We start from the raw sequence: 18,886 nt of genomic DNA on the forward strand, positions 1-18,886 counted from the left end.
GAAAACTGATCTCCCAGTAAACATCTATTCTAAGCCTATGATTCAATGATTGCTTGTGTCGTTGCATGAGCTTGTAACCAAAAGCAGCATATTTCTTCCATCTTTACTTAGACAGATTGTTTTTTTAGGTTTTCTGAGGAAATACTTAGTGCCGCACTAATGAAGCATCTGTTTAGCAGTAGGAAACAGTCCTTTTCCACAGCAGTCTAGGAAAGGAGCTGAAAAATATTTCATTTGGGGTTCAGAATAGACCCAATCTTGCTTTCCAAACTCCTTTTTAGAGGAATCTGGGTGCAGCTGGTTGCAATCCTAATCCCAGACCTGGTCAACAGTTTGACTAAAGAATGTAGTGCACAGTTACATCAGTAAAGTTTACAAAGTACAGAAAGTGTGCTATAGTTACTTGCCATGGATCTGTTGCGGCAAGGATCTCTTAACTCCAAGGAGTATCCTTGACAGGCATCCCTGCTCAACGGGAGATCCTGGCGTGCAGCCCACTGCAATGCAAGGAGAGCTCAGTGGGCTCTCGGGCTCTCCCGTATTTATGGAATAAGATGATTGACTTGCAGTCATTCTTTCATTTCAACCGAATTTTGGCTGGTGTATGCACAATTAGACCTTATCTCCCCATCAGAATGCAGCCTCAGAACTGTTATTGATGATTATTGTCTGAATGGGGGAGGCAGATCAGGGAGGCAACCACCAGCATCAGATAACGTCACTGGTGGTTGACACCTGAATAGGGCAGGGCTATGGCTACCCATGAAAAGTCAGGTTGGGCTAGGGAAGGAGCACCCCCGTTGTCACAGCTCTGAAGGAGGCCAACACTCTGTTTCACACACTTTCGTTTGTGAAAAATGAAGAACATTCATGCTTTAGTCTCTGGCTTTTTACATCTACCAAAGCAAGTTAAAGAGCATGTAGTGTTTGCGTCACTGGGTTAGTAAACACTTAGGAAGAGAAGGGTTAGTTTACTGAGTCTTCCATACAAATACTTTTGATTGTTTTTCATTCAAATACTGGCCTCTTTTTTATTATTATTATTAGTCTAGATAAATTAAGTTGAAAACTTTATAGTTTATTCTAAAATTAGTCCCCTGTAATCCCCCTCCCTTTCCTTATCCAAAGTCGTTATGTATATTTTGAAAAGTATGTGTCCAAACACAGTAGTTTTTCAAAAGATTTTCATACTAAATACATACAGTTTAATCTGATTCAGTTGGTTGAAGCTATTCTGTTAAATTAGGATTAAGCAGGGATTAAAGGCATAGTGAGAAAAGTGAATACTAGCTAAAAATCTATGAGAGAAGACAGCTCTAAGACTTGCAAGAGAAAAGAGGTGGGGAGGAAGACAGATAGTTTGTGGCTTGATAGTTTGTGACAGATAGTTTTTTTTTTTTAACGTAAATTGCAAGCTTATCGCAGGGTGGTTTTTGTTTGGTTGTTTCCTGCATCAGAAATAGAAAAATCTCATGAAGTAAATATTCTAGGATGAGGTTTTAGCTGTCTATCCTAAAGTTGATGTCTGAAGCTTTTCTGTCATGCTACAGTAGTTTAAAAGTGTTTTTTACTAGAAAAAGACAGATTTTGATAACAGATCCAAATCTTCCAGGTTTTAACACATAAAATTTCCATTGACCTCCTGGGAGATGCGTTACTAAAAAAACATAAAGCATGAATTTAGAGTCATCTTTTGGCTATTGCTACGTTCTCGTTTCTTTTTGGCAGTCCTAAAATCTCAGCTATCAATCAGAACTGCTAACAAGTAGAAAAAAGGTATAATGGTTAATAAGTTCGTTGATCACTTTTCACTGTCATATACTTTCTGAAAGTTAAAAAATGTGTATTACTGAAACAGTTCTGAGAAAAATCTGTGGCTGGTAAAGCTTGGCTGTACATTTAGGTTACTCTCTGCATAAAACTCTGCTGTGACTCTTTAGTGCGACATCCAGTCCAGACTTAGTGCTGGGGGGCATGTTACAGTAAATATGTCGCAGAGAATCACAAAACTAGGGGAGGCCGATTTATGTGACATGACTGGAGCAGAAAGAAGAGGGATGCTCTTGGTGCCCCTTCCTGTGGTTTACCATGGCTAGATGCCCCAAACAGCAGCGCTGCCTCTGCCTCGCTGCAGAGTCCCCTGAAGAGTAGGTGCTAACGTACAGACCCTGTGATTAGGAGTTCTCTCCCCATAGTTCCAATGGAGTAATTGTGTGTCCCACTGAGCACAGGACTGGCCAGGTTAACCCTGAAAAACGGATGTTTTTAGACTCTCAGCAAGACCCTGCTGAAGAGACTTGGAAAGCTGTGCATTATTCTGAGATCTCACTCCATCCAGAATTTGAATATCTGTTTTATAATTCAGCAGCGAAGGTTTAAACATTCGTAAGGTTCACATAACAATCCTGATGCAAGCAGGGAGCAATAGCTAAAATGCACATGATAAATTTTTGTCTATGTTCTTGCCCCATTCTGAAGGTTAATGAGATGGGATTGCCTTTATGTTCTCTGATATGACTTAGATTAAAAGTGCTTCATACAGTCAAACACTCTGCACTCTTCACTGCCTGCCTTTTGCAGCTGATGAAATATGGCCATGCCTCACAGCTTGACCCACACAGATCAGCTAATGTTGTGCCTGGAATGCACATACAGAAGAGTAAAATGCAATGAGAGATTTCTTTCTTTCCTGCCCCATTTTTGCTCCAAAGTATTCCTGTTGCCACTGTTCTGAGGACTATCCTTTGTGGTGGTCGTGCTGTTTCCGGGATAGAAAGGGAGAGCAGAGATGAAAACTAGCAGAATGAGGTTTTCTTACAATTCTTACAAGGTCTGCCTTTTCAGAATCTCTCTGGAAATGAAGAAGTGAAGGATGCATGATAGGCACTCTGTAAACAGGTGGTAGACAGAAGTGGTCATTAGTTTAAAATTTCTCTGTACACTACAGGTACTACATTAGTTAATGAAAATCTGCAAACCATTCAAGTAATATATCCTCCAGCCTGGGCTGTGATGGAGAGGGGGATGTTTTCTTGCTACATTATGACATTCCCTGATTTGTGGCCAATTACAGTAGTTTAAAAAAAAAAGGCTGTTAATCAAGAAAACACCACCAAAAAGCTGCTGAAAGAGTCCTTACAAAGCAAAGCTCCTGACAGAAGCTATTAAAATGGAGATTTAGTCATTTCTCTCTATGGGGATAGGAGTTAGAAGGAATAATCCGGGTGGGAGCAGCAGAGTCTATATGTAGTGCTTTGGCTAAGAAGGAGTTTTGAAATTTTGGCTACAAGTGAGTGAATGCTGCCTGCCAGCTTCGTTTGCTCTTTGCCTTGAGGTATTTTCAGTTTGCCAGGAGCAATTTCTCTTCCTCATAATTTTGAATTTACTGTTTAAAAAAATACTAGCCCTAGTGCAGATATGAGACGATATAGAGGCTTTGTCAAAACTGATCAATAAAAGACAAAAATAAGATGTATAAACTCCTCTCCATCTGGAGACTGGTGTCAGGTGGCTACAGAAATTCAGCTCATGATGTTTCTTTTTGCCTAAGAATTGACAACTTGAAGGAGAGTTGTCTTGTCTGACAAGTGAACATTTTTAGCTAAAACATTTTCCAGCTGACAGGTGCAGCTAAATCCCTTGTTATGTATTCTCCCCTGCTTTGGATTTTAGCTGACCTGGCACATCGCATTCAATTCAGCAAATTATTGCATTCATTTTCTGACCAACAAATCTTTGTAGAGAAGCTACAGTCAGAGTGGAAAACAGTCTTTTTCAAAAATCTGACCATCATAAGCTGCATTTCTCTAGTTCTCTCTCTTTCCTTGATTTAGTCCTGCTGCCGGTTTTTAAGGTCTTAATTGTTTGGGGGTTAAAAATAATAGCCTGGCACCCACCATCCTCGTGATAGTGTGAGATTGTAGGGTGCAAAAATTCTATCTGCAGGAAGCAAAACAACATCCTAGACATGTGTTTATCTTTGTCAGTCCATTTGTGTAGCATCCAGTCAATGAAACCAGCTGGATAGGCTACTCCTTGATGGATTTCCACCTTTCTTTCTTGTTTTTGAGGGACATACATTGAGTATCATGGCCTTAGGATACCTTCCTCGATAGTTTCCCACGGAAATCTGGTTTGGCTATACTATCACAAGATATCTGTGTCCACTAGCATTGTAATGGTGCCACATCATCTTCATTTAGCCAGTGCCCCATGTGTATGTGATCTGAAGAGACATGAATAGTCTCTTATTATAAAAAATAGTAATAAAATAGAAATCACTGCTATAGTTAAGTTCTTAATGAAGCATATGACTGTCTTCTGTTTCTGTTTATTCACTCTGAGGAAAAAGAGGAGGCAATTTATTCTAGAATGCAGGATTTACCTGTGGAAATGTAAACAAAAATTGAAAATATTTGTTCATGTTAGCAGAGCCAGAAGTCATAAAGACCCATACCTGCAACTCTCTAGGCTTTAATTTTAGTGATGCATAAATAGTTTTGTTGATTTGAACAATAAACACCGCCTTGGCTGGCATCCTGTGCCATCTTCTTGCAGAGGCAATTGACTGGAAACGTCTTGGTGATAGATTTTGCAGGGTGTTTCTCCACCTGCGCTTTAGAGGGAACTGAGAGGGCCTAGCACCTTTCAGTGCTGATCCACTAACCTCTTCTAAGCCAGGTTAGTTATGATGTAGTTTGGAAAAACTCGTACGGAGTATTTTAGCTTGCCTCAGTGATTAACTGAAGGGTCTCAGGTCTTTGACTCTTATCTCCAGCATTCTTCAGAAATGCTGATATTTAAAGGAGGGGGTGGAAACCTGAAATGTAATTTGTTCAATTTATGATTCACACACAAAATTAGCTCAGTGTGTAGCAAACAGGCTGCCTGGGCAAGCTGGAGTTACTCCAAAAATACTAGTTATTCCACAATATAACTTCATATTGTTATCATCAGGCAAAATGAACAACTAACCCTGTCTTGAAAAACTAACCCTGGGCTTAGTAGCTTCTCAGATCTCTTTGTAAGAGCTTCCCTCAGGGCATTTATTTATGACTTTATTATTCTAATATTAAAATAAAAAAAAAACAGTTTAAGTGAATTTGAAGAATTGGAAAAAAAATATGAACAGATGGAGTCTGAATATTCAAATTCAGGAGTTCCAGGGGAAATTTACTTATTAAAATTCATAAAAATGAGTTTGCTGGTATGGTTATAAACCCTGAAAACAGAAGTCTGGAAATAAGATTCTTCAGAATTGGGGAATAGTTAGCATAGTATTGGATCTGACAGAGTAGAGAAAAAAAATGGATAATCTAAGACTATACAACAAAGCTACTACAAGCACTACCTGAAATGAATCAAATATGTAATAAATATTAACATAGTTTATAAACACTAACATTCCAAAAAGACTCCAGGGACACCAAGGAAATATCAGGCAGACTGCAATTTCAAAACTAAATGGAGCAAATTAAAACAAATTTATCAGAAATACTTAACAGGAAATGAACTCAGCTGTAGTCTCAAAGCATTTAAGACCAGACTTCATATGTTTGTATCCTAGTTTAACAACATCACATTATCAGTTCATCAGTGAACTTTTAATTCATACAGAATTCTCCCCATCTTTATTCTAGTGTTAACTCTGCTTCTTGCAGCTCAGCACAAACACCCGGTTCTCTGTGGGGCATTTGGCTGGTAGGAAGGTTTACTTTGGGCACTCAAGGATTTCTGGGTCACTCTAATTTAAGGAAAGTGAATGGATACCTGTCTGAATGATATTCCAAACTCAGAAATGGAGTCATTTAAATTCCACCTGCTATTTCTCTGTCACATAGACAGTGCCGTTTCTGTAGGATCAAAAGATATCTGTATGCAATCTGAAGATACCTGGAAAGACCCAGCCGTAACTGGAGATCACGTGCCTTTCTTTAGCCAGTTACTTATTCAGCCTCTTTTTCTTCCCTACCTTTGGAACAGAGCCTGTTACTGCCTTTCCCCACAGTGACTGATCTTCTGCCTTCCTCTGCATGTTGCTTCTTTTGTCCAAATTGAAATGCAAGCATTCTCCTCTCTTACTTGCTCTATTTTTTCCAATTAAAGAAAAAAATCATTTAAAAATCACTCATTATATAATGACAACTTTGTATATTCCCATAAATCATCTAAAATACATTTTTTAAAAAATTTAATTCATATCCATTAATACATTACTGTAGTTGGTTTATCAATCAAAGACAAATTAGTCCCCTGTGGTTCACATGCATATGAATCAATACGTAGAGTACTTCCCCAAAAATATTAGGGCATATACGTCATATAGATCATATGAGGTTACCAGATATAGAAATTGGGAAGTTCAGATATGTTAGACAGTTGAACTAAATAATTTTCTGCTTTGGGTAATCTTTTTCTGTGATTGCAATCAATTAAGCAATTAAAAGATCTGAAAGAGAGAAGGAAAAAAATGAGCTTGTCGGTGCTGTTATAATCTCAGAAAATATAGTTAATGATTTCTTGTGAGTAGTATGCATTTTTATATTCATAGTTTGAAAAATCATTACCATGCCATTGCTCTTCTAAAAAATATGTATATATATATACTTTTTTATTCAAAGCAATAGATGAAGACTATTAACTTATCTGTAAAAGAGTAGGTCAGTTTCATCAGTAATGTACAGGATATGACACAACTGTTCCCTTGATTTGTACTAGTTTTTCAATTTAAAAAAAAAAATTCTATGACATTTTATGGAATGCTTTTTCCATGCTCCCTCACTCCTCCTCACCCCCCCGCCCCGCCCTCTCTCCCCTCAAAAGAAGAAAAGTTGTGTTTATTTCATAAGAACTCGTTAGTGTGCACTGCTTGCGTTGATCATGAAAGCTGGGATGATTTCATGTGTCTGGGAAAATCCAGCGAGCACAGGGCTTTGGTCACTCTGAGCAGGACAGTTAGCCGATCCATCCCTCTGACCTCTTTCCTCGCAGTCTTCAAAGCATTTGTTGCAAGCAATCCCCTAAAGAAGAAAATGTGAAGAGCAATTTAATCTAGGAATCAAAAGTGGGACTAAACACCATGCTGCTTCAATCTATTGCTGGGTCATTATGTGAATTTGGCTAAATCATTCCCCCTCTGATTGTCATTTTTTTTCTTTTCTCTGCAAACCATAGTAAAATCCTTGATGACAAAGTGATGGACTTTCTGACTTACACAGTAAAATATGTTGATGAGAAATGGCTGGCTTATGAACAGTCTCATTATTTTGCCTTGCAAATTCTCTCTGTAAAGAAAGGATATTGGAAACAAGGAGTTAAAACTTCTGTATATATGTGCACTCTTGATAGAAAATGGGGATAACTTGGACAGCATGAAGAATAGATTGAAAGATGCTGATGAGAAGAATGCCATTCTCCTGAGGGCTTTGAACGATACCTTTGGAAAGCTGTCAGCCATTCCTAACGGTAAGCAGAAAAAAGTGCTCATCTCTTGTTTCATTTTCCATCACTTAGCATCTAGCTGATTAATTGTCTGTGTCCACTTGACCGTTACTAAGGTCAAATTTCATTATTTTATTATTTTATAAAGATATTCCATTAAGATATTATGATATTTTATCATTATGCTGAAATAAAGCTATTATATTAAGATGACAATAAGAGAGAATGTGGACCAAAACCTGACACAAACCCTATACTTGTTTGTATTTTAGCATAGCAGAGGGTGCCGTGTTTTTGTAATTTGCAAAAGGTTGGTTTCAGGAAGAAGAGAGGAATTAGGACTGAGAGACAGGACCTCTTTTCTTTAAACCAGAAAATGCTTTATATGAAACGACTGTTGTAATGAACTGTGCTTTTTATCCCTAACTAAGAGTATGATAGTTTAAGCCAAGGAAATATAAAGACATTGACTTCACAAGCAAATCAAGATGAACTTTGCTGTGTTTGTTTTACCCTTCTACCATTGTCAGTGGTTTATGCTGCAGTTTTGTATACTGTGATGTGATATATGGTGATATATGTCTTATTTGGACTCTAAATTGCTTAGGACTGGAACAGACTTTCTTCAAGCCTGTAGTGCTCTGCACGCTTAGAATACTATGTAAAAAGCAAACAAAAACAAAATAGTAATACTGATTATCACCTCAGAGCTGCTGGATGTGAGCCACATTTTGTTGTGACAGGGAGCTACAATGTAACTTCATTATAATGGACAATGATAAACAGAATGTTTGGTTTTAGAAAATGAAAAGTTTTAGCCTTTCTTTGTCAATGTAATTTGCTATGGCTTTTCTCTCAAAGGACCACTTTGTTATAATGAAATGAAAGGATGCCTTAACAAATGTTTCAAACTAAAATCCATACTCTGTCACTTCTGTGGTTGTCTGGGAGGTCCAGACTACAAGAAAAACTTGGCATGAAAAATAGCTTACCATTCATCTTGCATGTTTTTGTGGCTTTAAGATCCCAGATAACAGAAAAAAAAAAACAGATAACAAAAAAAAAGATGTTGAGATCACTGAAATCAGTCATTCATGAGATTTTGTGTTAATATGTTATGCCTATCTCCTGCTGCTTTCTGGTTTTGGTCACAGGACATGCATGTTCTCTTCTTAAGCACAGCTAGGTGTCTCAGTCAAACAAAATGGTGGAGGCCAGCTGGCCTTGGAGCATAGAACTCTAAATATGAAGCAAGTGAAAGAAATACATGAAATATGTGACTATTAGCAATGTAATAACCTTATGTCACATTAGAGTTACAGGGTGCTTGTTCTTGGGACAAGGACACTCACATACACAAGCGGATGTGTATTAAGAATCTAGGGCTAATAAATGGCAAGGATGAGAAAAATGTAGTAAATTAGTCATCAGACGGGGAAGTAACCAATGACGATGGGGGTGGAAAATGAACTTCACATATATCTTGTTCTTCAAGGATTCAAGAATGTAGAGAATAACTAATACCAATAATTCTTATGTGAATGCTGTAATAGTTGCCAAATAAAAAAACAGAAAAGTGAGGGAGAATAGATCACCATAGAACTAGGACCCATATGTGCAAGGGTATGCATTGTAAGTGTGGTTGAAAATAAGTAGAAGATGTGTAGGGAAGTAATCTAGTCACTCCAACTTAGACTACTCTAGAAAGATCACATGGCCTGTAATTGTGGCCTGTTAAGGAGATACTTAGATATGATGAGAAAAACAAGGTGGAGACAATCAGAGCCCTGTTCTTTCGCTTGTCGTCACTGATGATAATAATGGCTTATTAAAGGTTCAGCAGTACTTTCAAGATGCTGGCATATTTGGGAGGCTTTTCAGAGCCAAAGCATCAGAAATATGTTGTTTGAAGCACAGTATCTGTCTTCTCACAAAGAAGGTAAGAAGGGTCGCAGAACCCACTGGTGTGCAGGGTAAACCTGCTGATTCTGCGTGACTGGAGGAGACCTAGCATGCTCACCAGGTCACAGGCTTGATCACTTCAGATTTTGCACAGGAGGAAAAGGAACTCTCCAGGAGACCGCCTGGAAGCCTGCACTACCCCTCTAAACAGGAATATTGTCTCTGTTTCCCATGTTTTCACACATTTGTAGAATAAAAAAAAAAAAAAAAAAAGAGGTAAACTTTGTTCAAGCAAATTGCAGTATAAATTAACTCTTTATCAAGAATCCCTCAACAAGAATTGGAAAGAAAACACATTCTCCTGTGCCTTCCTCACCACTGAAACGCAATCTGTTAATCCCCGGCTCTCAGAAGGAAACCCCAGTCAGGACAAGAAGCAGCACCATCTCTCTGAGTCTCCAGACTTCTGAGATGCTCTAAAATTTTCTAGAGACTGAGAGTCATAAGGGTACCTTGGAGAACATAAGAGGAAAGCAACTACAAGAACAGTTTCAGAATTTCACAGGTAAAAAGAGATGATAAAACAGGTAGTAAAAAGAGAGTCTTGGGGTTCCCACAACTCCATGTTGAAGTTGATGTTGAAGTGGGAGTTCACATGTGTTCCTTGGCAAGCTGGTGTGTCCCCCTAACATTTTCTGTTTATTCACTTCCTCTCATGAGTGGGAATTCAGAATATTTGGAAACCCCCAGTCCAGTGTAGTCTAGATGTAATCTAGATGTAGTGTGATGGAACCTAGAATGGCAACTGGTCAAGCAGTGTGTGGCTCAAGAAATACAAGTTTTAAAGCTGCCGAATTTACTAATGCATAATTCAAAAAATACCTATTTAAATACCTACTAGCCGGCTTTATTAATTGTAGAATTAGAAATATTACCGACTTGGATGTTTTCACTTCAAGGATAGAACATTTTTTTTCCATATTACGAACAGGGACCTGAGGCAGCATGACAGTAATTGTTTACTCAGGGTCACCAAGGATGTCCATAGATGAGTGTGATTCACTCATTCAGTTGACCCTCAGTCTCTTGGTTCACAGGATTTTTAATTCAAATCTGTTATTTGTCACAATTTCAGCTGAAACACATGAAATACAGGGTTAGATTTCTGTTCTTCATACACCAGAACAGAGTCCTATTTCTATTATAAATGCCAAATATTATCTCTGATACTTAATCGGGGATTAGCCAGGGAGACAATAACAACTAAACTGCACAAAAATTTATCTAATAAAAAAAAAAATTGATCTTCATCTACAATTGATCTGTAGGCACCACCTTTTTCACTTCTCTATGTGTGTTTATTGTCTTGAAAAAGGCATAAGAGGTCAGATTCTGTGATCCATGCTTGCAATTAATAATTTCTTGCTACATGTGAAGTAGGAGCTTTCAGAAGAAGGAAGTACACGAGAGGGTAACATTCCCAAGCATTTTCTCGGTACTTGTGAGCAAAACTTGTGCATTCTAGACAGTAATTTCCTTATCCTTTCGTACCTACAGATACTGCTATAAGGGTTCAGGCAGCTAAAGACAAAGCAAGACAAGCCACCAATACTGCGAATGATATCCTGGCCCAAATTAAAGATCTCAACCAAAATCTTCTTGGCTTGAGAAACAACTACAGTAAAGTTGCAGATGATGTGGCAAAAACAAATGCTGTTGTGAAGGATCCCATCAAGAACAGTAAGATCATTTTCGTTTTTTTTTTTTTTTTTTTTTTAGGGTGTGTGTGTTTCATCTAATCACTCCAAAAGAAACAGACATTCCAAAACGTTACTTGCATAGATTTCTGGGGGTATGGCAGGGTAAAAGGAATCTCTACTACTTCAGTTTTTTTGGACTTGATGTAGAAAAAACCTTTAAATCTTAAAGACTGCTGCTAGTAGTAGGGAAAAAAAAAGGCTACTATCAGCAGGAGGAACATAAAGTGATTTTACTTCTTTCAGACTACTCTTTAAACTATTTAGTTAGATGAATAACTGAAGAATTAGCCTTTGACTGGCAATTCACCACTCATTTCTTAGAAAATTTTCTATACTAACCCTACCTTCAATCAGATAATCAGTTCTCAGAGAAATCCTGGCTTTTCTTTCATGTGAGTTTCTATTTTTGGTGGAACACTGAAGGCATTCGAAAAGAGGGAGAATACAAAGGAGATTCCAGGGAAACTTTCTGTATGCTCTTTATTTTGCAGTGAATCTTTTTATCAAATGTGGCAGTTGCTTTAGCTTTCTCTCTTTGGTTATGATGGAAAAATCTGAATTCTAAGTCACAGCATGTTCTGTAGAAGAATCATAGCACACAGAGCATAGTAGGGTACAGTCAGGGCTGACTGCAAAACCGGTGTGTCTTTACTAAGTTACTGGAGGAGTAATTCCTCAGCTAATCTGGGTTCCCTGGGTTTGTGGTCATCTTGACAGAGTTAGGCACCTACAAATATCCAGTTTCAGTTAGTAGATAGTCTCTTTTGCATGCCAAAATGCAGACTCTGAAATTTCATTATGCAGATGTACAATATTAAAGGTAGTAAGTATTTCTAGACTAATCCTAACCCATAAATTATTTTGTGTTTAGGCCTTTAAAACATTTTCTTATGTTACCTTCTCTTCTCTTTCTTTTATCTCGGTTTCTTGCCTACAGAAATCCGTACGTATATTTTCTCTCTATCTTGCTCTATTGTGCTTTTCCTATTAAGCAGTTATTCACTGTTTACTATCAAAGCTTCTGCATGATGCTCCACATTTCTCATTCATTAGAATAGGTAAATAGTTACTTTCAAAAGGTTGAAAAAGTGAAACCTGTGATTTAATGAAATTGTGAAAGGTTTTAACTGAAGGAATTTCTGTTTCATCAAAGTATGGGAGAAAAAGTGACTTGCTAGCTGTGAAACCTTAAGAAACCTCCTTGAGGTTTGGTATCCATGTCTGGATTGATTAAAGAATTATAGCCATTTAATTATTAAATTGTAGACTTTTAGCCATCAGTTAAAATATAATTTATTAAAGAATTATAGCTATTTAATCTTTTTGCGGAAATTACTAATTGCCACTAACTCGTATTGGTTAATCTAACATATTTCTTCAAAACAGGAGTTGAAGAAGAACGTAAATGCTACATTCATAGATGCATTTCGCTACAGCAAATGCTTTTCATCAGTATCATCCTGGCCCGAAGCATTGTTACTCCTTCAAAATCCTCCTTTAACATCTTTTTTTGCTATGATTGCTAATTTAAATTTTTTTAAAATATTCATAAATTATGCTATTCTGTTCAGTTGGCTTCCTGGTGTGTGTCTAGCTTACAGCACCATATGCAGTTGCTTGAGTATTGTCTATACAGAATTCTCTTGAATTTTATTGTTGCCACGTTTAACCACTTTCTGGTACCCTTTTCTGATATTCTATCTTATTCTTTCCTACAAAGTTGCTGATGCTGATTCCAGTATTAAAAACCTAGAAAAGGAAGCAGATCGGCTACTAGACAAAATCAAGCCAATCAAAGAACTCCAGGACAACTTAGGGAAAAACATTTCTCAGATAAAAGAACTAATAAACCAAGCTCGGAAGCAAGCCAATTCGGTAAGGCCTTCTTTCTCCCTAGGACAACCTTAAGAGAATTGGTGCGATTTTATTTTCTACTTTTCTGTTTCTTTTCTATGACATGAATCCCTTTTAATTCAAATATGTCTAAGGGTAGCAGAGAGTTGAGTATGATTTCTCAGTTAAGCAGAGAATATTCTGATGTTTTTCACATATCTTCTTTCTTAATTTAAAATTGTGCCCTTGTTAAATCAGTAACACCTGTAGAAAAATATATGGAAAAGCTATCATTTAAGAAGCATTTTGGATGATAGCACAGTAGAAGAGTTAAAAGGTATGTTCATCATTAATTGACTGTGGCTACAAAAATATGTTTTCTTCCTCAGCACTGATTCTAATCACCTAACTTCACAGAGCTTATATTGCCTGAGAATGACATGGACCATCTCAAACTGACTTGAAAATCCTAAGTGTATTTGCTTTTCCGATGTCCTTGATTTTCTTTGTCCGCTATCAATTGAACTTGACTTGAATTTGGGTGGAGAGCATTTTCTGGTCTGATTGTTCAGAACTAAATCCGTCTCCTGGACTCATCTGTATTCTAAAGTCAATGACTATCTGCCATTGTAAATAGTAAGATTATTCATTTTTGAGATCCAATGCAATGAGAGAAGTTACTTTAAAAAAAAATAATCTTAAAAATAGTACTTAGGAAAATTTCCTGTATACTATACATTAAATTCCCACAGAAAAATGCACATGATTGATAAAAACATAATACAGACTAATAGGCTCATGGACAGGAAGTGTATTCCGTATTCTCTATGAAAATTGCACAAGATAGAAAGACATTACAACAATGATGGTTGTAGTTTTCTTGCTACATTGCATCTTCTGTCCAACTACTTGAAAGTACTTAAGTACTCAGCATTTCTGAGATAAGGAAATACTGTGTTTGGGGTCATACAGTAGGTTTCCTTTTTGTCAAAATTTGTCCTAAAAGCCTAAGGTTATACCTTTATGTACATCTCCCCTAGGAACACAAACACATCTAGCTGCAATTGCGATACCACTGTACTGTCACAGTGTCTACGCTTGCATTGGGAAAGCAAACCATATACTGTTTTTATCTATGCTCAGGCCCTGAGGAAACTATCACACGTGTCAAAATGCATATGTCACTCAGTGGTGAAAATGAAACCTAGTTTTGAATCCAACTCTATTAGGGGCCAGTTCAAAGCATATGCAGTGATAGACACTACTGTTGGTTTAAGAAGAATTGTTAAAAGGTGTCTTAAATTGGCCTAGTGAAGGATGCTACAAATGAAAAAAATAGACAATATTATCTTAAAAAAAAGCGATTCCTCCTGCATATGCTTGATAGACTGCAATACTACAGAATGCTTTTGCTGCCTATTCCACTCCTAGTCTCTACTGCCATTGCTGCTTTTGTCAGACCAGTGTATCTTCCAGCTATTTTTAATCCATACAGTTCCTCCTTTCAAATCTGGATGCCAAAAAGAATTTTCTCTGCCTTTTAATTTAAATCCAAGAAACAGTCCCAGTAAGTAAGAAAAATCCATTTCTACCTCCTGTACACTTAATCTCACCCTTGTGCATGTGACACAGAACTGAAATGGGAAGGGCAAAAATCACCTAATATTCCTATAATTAGTTTGAAGCATCTAAAATCATTTGTGGGATAGTAAGTAGTAAACTGACTGCTTTCTGTTTTGTCTTTTTGAAGATCAAAGTGTCTGTGTCCTCTGGAGGCAACTGCATTCGCACATACAGGCCAGAAATAAAGAAAGGAACATACAACACCGTCATTGTGAATGTGAAGACTGTAGTTGCTGACAATCTGCTTTTTTACCTTGGAAGTGCCAAGTTTGTAAGTCTGTCTCCTGTTTTATGTGTCAGGGTTGTTCAATCAGATTGGATTACTGACAACAAAGAACATGAGAAAGCATTTTTTTCCCCTAATAGAGACTTCAAAGCAATAGTAGAGGGCCTAAGATAAACTAGATATTTACTGTCTTTCATACTGATACAGCAACCTTCAAAATATGTCTGGCAAATATTTCTGTTTTACTAGAAATCAAACCTGAGGCTTCTACATGAACTACATAAGAGCTTTAAAATTCACAATGCGACCAGAATTATTTTTGCTTTGCTTGTGGGTTTTCCGTTGGGAATGAAATAGCTAATCATCTTGGATCTGTCAAAGCTCCTATTTATTGTGATTTTAAGTCAAGACTACAATTGCAAGCATAATATTGATGAATGATTCAGTTTTCCTTGAGCCCTCTAGCTGACAGGCTTCTAGAATAAGCAAAAATAATTTAGTAAATAGGAAAAATATTACATTTCTATAATTCAGAACTTCATATTTTATTTATTTAATAGAAAATGAAGAGGTTAGATGGCATCGTGTATTAGCCTGTAGAATCCTAACCTCTTTCTGCTGTCCAAGGTTTTTTAACCAAATAAAGGTACTTTGGATTAGATTCTTTTCTTTATGGCTACAGTATTAACATATCTGTAAGTCTAGTAGCAGTTCACCCCATATAACTGACAGGGGACATTCCCCTTATTTCGCTTACAATTCTTAATTTGAACCAAGAAAATCAGGGGAAAAGGAAGTTTCTGGTGACTCTGTGAACTATTCAACTAGAATAGGCCCAGCTAGACCTTCTGACATATGAGGAGTTAGTGTTCCAGAGACCTTATATTTTAATCATAGTACAAGATTACTTATATCGTTTGTGCAGACCGACTTCTTGGCCATTGAGATGCGTAAAGGCAAGGTGAGCTTCCTGTGGGATGTGGGATCTGGTGTTGGACGAGTAGAGTATCCAGATCTGACCATTGATGATGGGTACTGGTACCGGATTGAAGCCTCTAGGCAAGTATATGTTTCACTTGCACAATTTGGTTTCTGAAGAAAAAATGAGTAATCGTAATGTGATCTTTTTCAAATCCTTTCTTCTCGTTTATGCATGTCACAGGTTTTCTCAAGTGCTTGCTCTTTTTGAAGCACCATTTAAAAATAATTTTTAAAAAGTTATGTCAAATCTGAGGAATTAGAATCCAATTTCATGGAAATTTTGACCTTTTGTCTAATAGTAACAAAGGTGTATATACTTGAATTGTAAATAATTGTAATTGAAAGCGTAAACATCTGAATTGTTATTGGAGTGTTAACTGTGTGTCAATAATTTCTTTTCATTATTTCCCCTCGTAAGTCAATGATCAATGACTCTTTGCATTTCCTCCCTATACTCTATCACTTCTTTGAGTATTTTCCTTTAAAAAACTTAAAAGATACAGATTTTGGCACTCAAAATGAAAACTACGATTTTTTTCTCTTCTTCAATTTCAAAGAATAGCATCTTCTCTGAATTCCTGGTCTTGGTATGGACCTGCAGACGGATGGTCTGTCATTAATCAGTGTCTTGATTCTTACTCAAAATGCCATTTCAATAGGCAGAATGTCAATTCAAACTGGCAATATTTTAAAAAGAAACAGTTTATGGAAATTCAAGAATAAATATTCTGGATGGTTAAACCATGCAGAAAAAATACTTTACATTTATTTGAGATCAGCTGTTGAATATTTTTAACTTTAAAAATATAGATAACAATGCTCAATTTTCATATTACCTTCTTGAAACTTACATTTTCGTTTCAAATAGTAAAGTCATGACATATGGTATATTAACTGCAGCATGAGGATTACATAATTTAAAAAAAATCCATATTATATTTTTAATCCCTCCCTGTCCTTGCAAGATTTTATCACTGATCAATATTAATATCAAGGGGGACAATTAGGGTTTTTTTAGCAGATAAATTATAGAGCTTAGTATAAGCAGCGTGGTATTTCATATGTAAAGATTGCAATGTCAATAGGGGGATTTTAGTAGCAACTATTCTGCATAGGTATAAAGCATTTATATCCTTTATCCTGTAGCTCTGAACAGATTTTAGTAATTTATTACACTATAATGCAATCCACTATGAAGCTGAATAATTCCTGTTGCATCGTTATATGTTAATTTCCCATAGTATTAAACCTAGACATGGTAACATAACCAGCAAATAAGGCAGAGCAGGAGTGAAAAAAAAAAGAGCGCTTTAATTCCTGTTATATCCCTTGTGTTCAGAAGAGGAAATGGTATCCAGTTTAAATAATTTAGTGAAATCATAGAAATCAACCATTCAGAGCAGAGAATTAAATAAAATTATTGCACACCCTCCAAAAGCTGGCTTAATTAAATCTTACTGCAAGGAAAATACAAATTGGGGTACAATATGTACTGTTAAAATCTTCATCAGTTTAGTACAGTTCATATTGTGCATACTAAAATAGCTTCGTGACACGGTAATGGCAGACTTTCATTTACAAGAAAGCTGCTTCAGCAGAATGTGGAGCCAGGGCATGGTTTAAAAATTCAGCCATGCTCCAAATGCACATTGCCTATTAAAGCTGGCTGCTCTTGATATAGGGGGTGCATGCCATTAGTTTTGAACAAACTCAGCAAACTGCTGGATCGGCAATTTGGAACAATTACGGTTGCACAAATCTCGAGTCTAGAGCAGCGTTAGGAGAATTACACTGCAGAGACACTCGTTGGATTTGTGGGATCAAGATGAAGAGCTTAGGGCTGCTTTTGCATTCTTAAGGCAAACTTCATAAATCACATATCCATACTGAAGGCTTTTTAACTTTGAACATTTTAGACCATCCACTAACACTTCCAACTCCCTTCATAAGCTGTTGGAGAGAGTTTTACTCGTTTAATTTCCCCACCTTTTTTCTCTAAATTTCTGTTCAGTGCCAGCTACAGACTGCTTCCAGCTGCAATGTGACAGAAATGGCAAAAAAGCAGGGAGCAGGGGCTAAAGAGGGAATGCTGCTGGCTTTGCTGAATTTTACCCTTATGCTCAATGGGGACAGATGTTGACACAGAATAAAAATAATATGGTGGCCTTGGAGGTTTATAGCAGCATTTAAAAAGGATCCCAAAGGACTCTTAAAAAAAAAAAAAAAAAGATACAGAGGCACAGAGGTCGTAATTTCCGCAAGATCACTCAGCATATACTGAAGGAAAGCTAAATATGAAAAAGCTGACTGTTGAGTAATGATCAAGATGTTCACTTCAGTTAACCTCTGTGCCAAAATTTCCAGTCTGTAAGATCAATACTAATAATTACTGAAGCTGTTTCTAGAGAAGCTTTTAGTTTTACTTGTCTTTTTAATTATATTTTACTAATACTTTGCCTTTTATTGTATATACTGAAGTTGTGATGCATTTTTTTTTTTTTTGCATGAAATTAAATTGGTTTGTCTTTAAGTGTACCGTATGCTTATGGAATAAGAATGGTGCGGGAATTTTATAAGTATCACTTGCAGAGTTACATACTTACTGATTGGCATTAGGAAGCCACAATCAATGAAAGTATCAATTAATGGCAGAAAACCTTGAGCAAACAATTTATATCAAAATTATTTGAAGCAGCTTCACAACATGCAAATAATGTCGATTTTGTGAGCCAGTCAAGTGCATGAAGGAATATTCTTGAGGCCTCTAGATCAGTGAAACAAAGTCCCTGACATTAGCAGGTGTCAATTAGGGACAGGCCCTGATGAGCTGTGATTTTAATCAAGCACAGTTTAGGTGTCACCAGTGTTTTAATTGTTAACGACCAAGTTTAAGCAGTGCCCTTCCTTTGAAGAGGAAGGACGATTGAATCAAATTCACTGCAAATGCAGCACCCAGCTCAGCAGGAATTTAGTCGGAAACTACCAAGGCGAATCTACCCCATAAGATTTTCTTTGCTCTCAAGGGCTCAAATGACAAAGGTTTCTGCATGGTATTTTATATTCTAATGTTGATGGCCTGTAGAAGCCATCTCATTTGCATCAAGCATCTCTAAAAGAGCAA

The 18,886-nt window shown here is 36.9% G+C and overlaps 1 protein-coding gene across 1 annotated transcript in view; it reads left to right on the forward strand.

The window, feature by feature from the left end:
* Positions 1–18,886, forward strand: part of LAMA2 (laminin subunit alpha 2) — a 336,063-nt gene that overhangs the window by 281,029 nt on the left and 36,148 nt on the right. Inside the window, exons 43-47 of the mRNA XM_088533890.1 lie at positions 7,348–7,464; positions 10,900–11,082; positions 12,823–12,977; positions 14,686–14,829; positions 15,710–15,843. Of these exons, the coding sequence (XP_088390016.1) occupies positions 7,348–7,464; positions 10,900–11,082; positions 12,823–12,977; positions 14,686–14,829; positions 15,710–15,843 (733 nt within the window). The remainder of the gene's footprint in view (positions 1–7,347; positions 7,465–10,899; positions 11,083–12,822; positions 12,978–14,685; positions 14,830–15,709; positions 15,844–18,886) is intronic.

The sequence above is a fragment of the Tinamus guttatus genome, unplaced genomic scaffold (genome assembly GCF_059628265.1).
Source record: "Tinamus guttatus ecotype Peru unplaced genomic scaffold, ASM5962826v1 Tinamus_guttatus_pri_ptg000525l, whole genome shotgun sequence".
Lineage (NCBI taxonomy): Eukaryota > Metazoa > Chordata > Aves > Tinamiformes > Tinamidae > Tinamus > Tinamus guttatus.